Here is a 7,032-nt window from a genome sequence, read left to right as displayed (position 1 = left end):
ATTTACTTAAGAAACCCGAACCTGTTCGTGAGGACTCTACTGATCGAAGATGGAAATGGTTCAAGGTAAATACAATTAAAAGTTTTTTCGGTGTTCATGTAGTAAATTAAAAATGTGTAATGACTGTTTCTTTTTTGGTTCTAGAACTGTCTAGGTGCTTTAGATGGAACATACATAAAGTGCCTAGTGCCACTTGAAGACAAGCCTAGATACAGAACACGAAAGAATGATATCGCCACAAACGTGTTAGGGGTGTGTTCACAAGATATGTAGTTTATCTATGTCTTGGCAGGATGGGAGGGGTCAGCCGCTGATAGTAGAGTCCTTCGAAATGCTCTTCTTAGGCCTAATGGGTTGAAGGTGCCAAAGCCGTATTATTACTTGGTAGATGGTGGGTATACAAATGGAGAGGGTTTTCTTGCCCCTTATAGAGGTCAGAGGTATCATTTAAATGAGTGGCGTGATGGACACCAACCAACTACGCCAAAAGAATTTTTCAACATGAGACATTCTTCTGCAATAAATGTTATAGAACGATGCTTCGGTATTTTGAAAGCAAGGTGGGGAATTTTAAAAGATAATTCATACTACCATGTTGAACTCAAAGTTAAGGTCATAATGGCATGTTGTATTCTTCATAATTTTATAAGACAAGAAATGCCAATTGATCCGTTTGAAAACATACCTTGCTCGAATGAAACCGAAGACAATGAAAACCAAGATAATATCACTTCCGTAGGTGCTTCTACCGAGTGGACTGAATTTAGAAATAATTTGGCTCARAGTATGTTTAATGATTGGAATGCTTCTACTTAATTTTTATGGTTTGTAATAGTACAATTTTAYTTTTATGGTTTGTAATAGTACAATTTCATTTTTATGGTTTGTAATGGTACAATTTCATCTTTATCGTTATTAGTTTTAATGGTACAATTTGATCTTTTATCGTTATTAAATATAATGGTACGATTTAATGGTACAGGTGGATGTGAAACATGCCTTGTGTATGGTTAGTTCAAATATAGGTATGTGAAACAGGGCCTGTGTGTGGTTAGTTCAAATGTAGGTGCATAAGAAATCTTACAATGATGTGGATGATATTGATAATGATGTGGATGTCCTTTGAAATCTTACTTATGTGTTGCTTTATCATTCAATGTAAAACTAAAATAGAAATTGTCTGTCATGACTGAGTGGACTCTTCCTTCAAGAATCTGCAATTTGTTCTCATTTAATCACTCTATTTGGCATATAATGACTGCAATTTTAAATTATATATGTTAGGTACAATTTTATATTTATCGTTATTAATTTTAATGGTATAATTACATCTTTATCGTTATTAGGTATGGCGGATAAAATCAATGGGCGAAAGTATCGTAATTGGTCAAAAATCGAAGATGGAAAACTTGTTGATGCATTGGTGAATATGGTAAATRTTGGAGGATATAAAGCTGATAATGGCTTTAAATCCGGATACTTGCAACATTTGGAACAAACATTGAAAGTGTCGCTTCCTGATTCTAATTTATTAGGTAAACCACACATCGAGTCAAGAATAAAAACCATGAAAAAGGACTGGCAAATCGTACACGATATTCTACATGGTACGAACACAAGTGGCTTTGGTTATGATAGTTCTAAAATGTGTGTGACTGCCGAGGCGTCAGTTTGGGAGTCTTACTTGCAGGTACATATTACTATGTATTACATATTACCATGTTAAGAATTGTTTTTTCAACGTTTCTATGTCTTTTGCAAATTTAGGTACACAAAGAGGCTTCAAAATGGAGAAACAAACCATTCCCTCATTATGAAGACTTGTCTTATGTTTTTGGAAAAGATCGTGCTCATGAAAATCAAGCAAGAGACTATGATGGTTTAGAAGAAAATGTTGACATGGAAGATGGCCAAATGCCCTTTCAAGAACAACAATCTGATGAAAACTTGGACTATCCGACATAAGATAGCCAAATGCCAAGTCAAGAGTGTACATCTTAAGGTAATAGAAAGCGCAAGGGTCGAGGTGATCCTCTTGTTGATGCAATAAATAATGCGGCTACCATACTTGGAGATAGACTTTTAAAATCATCAGACAAGTTGGTGCAAGTTGAGGTAGATTTACATCAGAAGACTTCCGCGGTTGGTTATGAACTCGCCAAAATGAATTTTACTTCAATGGAAAAGTTCAAAGCACTGAGAAAAATAACACGTGAACCAGAATCCGTGTTAAGCTTTTGGAACTATGAAGGAGAAGTTCGAGAAGAGTTTGTGAGGTACATTCTGCAAGAATGATTGTGCTTGATGGTTTAGCTCTTTTTTAAAACTATGATGTTTAATGGCTTTTGGAACATGTATTTAAACATGCTTTGGTATTTTGGCGTCATATGTTTGATTATTTAAAGATGGTGGCATGTAATTATTTTGAACAAGTTTGATGGATTTTGAAGCAATTTTAATATTAAGTAACGTCATTTGATTTATGGTTATATTTGAGTTGTGTATTTTTATATTGTTTTACACATTATAATATTTAATTATTATTTTATTAAATTATTTTTAGTTAAACAAATTTAAAGTAATTAATAATTATTATATTAAAATATTTTTAAGTTTAAAAAAATTAATTTATCAAAAAAGGGTATTTTAGTCATTTACCAGAATTTCATTCCAATTCCAAAATTACATTCTGTGAACCAAACAGACTGATTCCAATTTCTTTAATATATTCCATTCCAATTCTGTCAATCAAACAGGTGGTCAAACCTGACAACATTCCATTCCAATTTCTTCAAAGTCAAATTCCTTTGACATATTCTATTCCATCCAAAAACATTCTGCAAACCAAAAGCACCTTAGTGAGTGTTCACGTCTCCCCTAATTGTTAAATTCCGATCGATTTTAGTTTGTTTTTAGGTGTTGTTAGAGCCTGATAATGGAGATGCTGGTGGGTGAAACAATTAGTGTGGTCAGGTAATTATTGTAATCCTGTTTCAATTTGCGATGCATGTTATTAACACGATCTTCACAATTTCATTTTAGGTCTCTACCTCACTTTGCGTTTGCTAATTGCTAATTGCTAATTGCTAATTGCTAATTGCTAATTGCTAATTGCTAATTGCTAATTGCTAATTGCTAGAGCTATCGAATATTATTTAGCATAATCGGATTTAAGATGGTGTTCTAGGAATTACTTGATGTGAAGTAACAACACAGAGTATTTTCTAGGAATTACTTGATGTGAAGTAACAACACAGAGTAGTAAAGTAGTCAGGAACTTCGACTTAAGCAAACAATGGCTGTATAAATAGCCTGTATAGCAACGTTCACTAACCTAAAAACGACAATTAATTTGTCAAAAAATCCTGTAATTCATGGCAGGAGATGGCATATAGACACCAGGTTTCACTGAGATCTTAAGAAGGTTGGAATTGTTGAACTTGTTCACTATCACTATGGAAAGGAGGATCAAATAGCAAACATAATAATGATGAAGCCTCAACAATTTGGTAGTGTTTGAAGGTTGAATTGAGTGGTAGAGCTTCCGGTTTAGGGAGGCGTTGTTGTGCCTGACCCAATCATGATGGTTTCTATGCTTTGTAAAAATTACATGGTTTATATTCTCCTGCTTATGACAAGAGCATCTGAATTGTTTCTCATCGTGCCACTGGTGCAAAAACCTCATTGTAATTGACACCGTAGCCTTTGTATACAAGCCTAGCTTTATGCTTATCCATTCAACTTTCTCTTCTAGACCCATTTTATGCCGAATTGTGGTTTCACTGCGTCAAGAGGTTAATGATCCTCTTTTGCTTTGATTAAAACTTAAAACCTCCCTGTCCATGGAAGGTATATGACTGTAAAAAACAGTTGAAACTACAAGGTTTTGTCCCTTTGATCCATCTTTAGCGAAAGAATAAACTATAGTCTTAGCCTCTTAGGATATATCATATATAGAAGAGAAGTAACATCGATTCATAGGTTTGGTGATGGATCAGTGTATGATCTCTGTGTAGCACTTGGCGGTGTTGTGGCCCTCAAACGATCATCATATTTATCCACATAATTAATCAAAATCTAAAGCTGTTAGCTTGTATGGTACATATTCCCAGCAAGACCGTTGTATAGGTAATCAGAACATCATCATTGATTTCCTTATTCAACTTGTATATCACAAATACACTTTACCTATGAAACTAAATACAAACTCATAAAAAAAGGCATCATGAAAACTATAAATTAAAGGTTTTATTGTTTTATTTAGAGTCAATGCATAGTATACGTATGAAATAGAGTTATCTTTTACGAGCGGCATTTACTCTTTGAGCATTGAAGTAGACAGCAGCAACTGGTAACCCTAACTCGTTTTCTTGAGAGAAGATCCGGGTGTTGAAATGATCTCTGGAAACAGGTGGCCTCACTGATTGCCTAGCTCTTTGCTTAAACAACAAGAATACATATCGGTGGATTCCTATCACCGGCTTTGGCTTTTCATAGCTCACAATCTCCCTTCCTGTTATGTCCATGATTTAACAATAATTCAGCATATGTTAATTTTTAAGTTCGAGTGAGTCAACATATAGTCCATGCATGATATGAATGCATAGAGAAGAATTGTATGGTTCAATATATTGAAACTCTACGTACCAAAGGTAGCATCAGTTGTACCAGGAATGTCTGTGACGATCCTGTGACATAGTATTCTGTTAATTCCCGTTTATTAAAATTCTTTTATTAGAATAACTAATACATGTAGCGAATTACTTATCATATAAAAACTATGGGCCAAAAAGATGTGAAATTTATTGAGTAAAAAACCTAATCCAGTACCCTGAAGTACAAAAACAAAAGAAGAGATCGAGGAATCGGTTAATGCTCACCAATGGAGATGTTCTCTTAAGTAAGGTTCACTTGGACTTGGAGCATCTGGGTCGGTCAAGATCTTCAGTTTAAAATAGATATATAGGTCAATACATACATATATATATATATAGATATTCAATGTGTGTAAAGAGAGAAAGAGGTTTACAACAGTATACGATGATCTCATGTCTATGCCACCAATATGAACATGAGGTTTAGAAGTAACGAGATTAGGCATCAGCTCGTGGCCATTAAAGACAGTGGTCTGGGAATTGTAGGTTACATTCATCATGACACTTGGTGTGAATTGGTCGACAACGTCTCCTATCACCCTCCCTACTACAAGCGACATATCGATACAGAGGCTTTGATTCAACTGAGAAATCACCTCTTATTTTAGTTAATGAAATAATGTGCAAGAGCCTTTTTATAGACACAAAACCTGTAGGAGGGACAGCCGTATAAAAAATGGAGGGGCTGGGGTGGCCATATCAGAAAGAACTAAAAGAGATTCACTTCCATATTCAAAGTTGTTTTACTCCAACCTTATTTTCCTATATCTGGAAGTTATCATGTCAAAGGCTTATTGGCTGAAAAAGAATACATTGCAAATCAAGAATAAAGGTACTGGCTTTTCTTTCCCCACCTTCAATATATACTCATTATGTTCTCGGCAAATTAGAATGAGGGCCGTCCCGGGGGAGGGCGACACGTGCGCATGCCTAGGTTCCAAAAATATCAAGAGGCTCAAATTTTTTCTTTGAAATACAATAATAGTCTAAAAGAATTTAATAAATGAAAAAAAAAACACCAAAAAATTGTAACATATAATAAGAGGCAAAAAGAATTTAGTAGATAATATCATAATAAGGGCACAAAAATATATCAATTAATTACACTTGAGAAGAAAATAAAAAAAGTAATTGGTCATTCATTATATGCTATTGTTTATTGTCTCTCTAATTTTTTTTCATCTCCAATAAGGTCCAGTGATATTGGTTATTGCTATTTCTATATGCTTAACTGTATTTGTGTTTCAACAATTCAACTTTAAGATCATGTGCTTGTTATTGCTATATATTTTTGTTGGATATTTTTATCAATTTCTGCTTTTATTGACTATTGTTATTTGGTTATCTTGTTCTAATCGTTTTCTGTTGAMTATTGTTATCTATTTTTGTTTCTACATAAAATATTTTACTATTGTTTGACAATCAATTTATTGTTCTTATAATTTATGACGTGTTTCATGGTTTTGTGATTAATCAATAAATTTTTTCTACTAGATGTATTTAGTAATGTCTCTTATATATGTCATGTTCCATGAACTTTTAATTTTAACATCTTATTTTAGTTGAACAAAAAACGAAAGAAAATAAAATTTAGATATTTTCATCAATTGTTTGACTTATGTATCTTTCATTGAGATTCCACCACACCACAAGATTCTATTTAACTGCTCAAATAATCATTTGTTAAGCTTGCATATTATATGTTTAATTCAATATTTATTCTTATTGAATCTCAATGGATCATTTTTTCTTTCATATTTTTATTGATCCTCGTTTGTCTACTTGTATAGAAAACGTTAATAATCTTTTTTATTATTGATCTCTCATTGACCCTCATGATTATTTCATTCACACGAATTCTCTTTTTGTATCAAAATAACACATATTTCTTGTTATTAAGATTTATTTCCTCACTAAATTATTAGCCTGATTTAGAATTCACCTTTTCAGTATTTTAGCAAGAAAGTGTGGATGATCAATCAAGAAGTTTTAAAGTAAAGTTGGACTTGTAAATCGATTTACTCACCAGGGAAGGGATTGAGGAAAATATGCCGCTAACTGTGAATTTTTGTCTTCTAATGACATCTTTGTTCTTGAGTTTTTGTCGTCTGGGTCTATTTTTTATTACTTTTTTATATGGAGGAAACATGATTCGCAGTTATTTGTGCAGATGGGATAAATGGATGAATCAAATGTAAATGATAAAAAGGTATAAAGGGAATAAAAAATTAACATGTTATTGTGGATAGACGTGGACAGGAAAGCATATGCAAATTTGTTTGTGTGTGGGATTCTTTAGTGCCAGGTGAGGTGGAGAGGTTGTAGTTGTTAATTCAGTACATTGTAGAGGAATTATAAGAATGCATCATGTACAGTC

At 33.2% G+C, this 7,032-nt stretch overlaps 1 protein-coding gene across 2 annotated transcripts; it reads right to left on the bottom strand.

Annotated features, from left to right (window-relative positions):
* Positions 1 to 4,125: 4,125 nt before the first annotated feature.
* LOC112515320 (CEN-like protein 1) lies at positions 4,126 to 5,264 on the bottom strand. 2 transcript variants are annotated; one of them, XM_025122069.1, is made up of 4 exons: positions 5,030 to 5,264; positions 4,881 to 4,942; positions 4,648 to 4,688; positions 4,126 to 4,513 (listed from the first exon to the last, which is right to left on the bottom strand). In XM_025122069.1, the coding sequence occupies exons 1-4, from the start codon at positions 5,213 to 5,215 to the stop codon at positions 4,296 to 4,298; spliced, it is 507 nt and encodes a 168-aa protein (XP_024977837.1). In that variant the 5' UTR covers positions 5,216 to 5,264; the 3' UTR covers positions 4,126 to 4,295. The 2 variants fall into 2 exon arrangements, with proteins under 2 accessions (XP_024977837.1, XP_024977845.1); XM_025122077.1 differs by having other exon boundaries at positions 5,033 to 5,230.
* Positions 5,265 to 7,032: the final 1,768 nt, after the last annotated feature.

Source organism: Cynara cardunculus (genome assembly GCF_001531365.2).
Source record: "Cynara cardunculus var. scolymus isolate 2C chromosome LG 1, CcrdV1, whole genome shotgun sequence".
Classification (NCBI taxonomy): Eukaryota; Viridiplantae; Streptophyta; class Magnoliopsida; order Asterales; family Asteraceae; genus Cynara; species Cynara cardunculus.
This window is presented reverse-complemented; position numbering and strand designations above follow the sequence as displayed.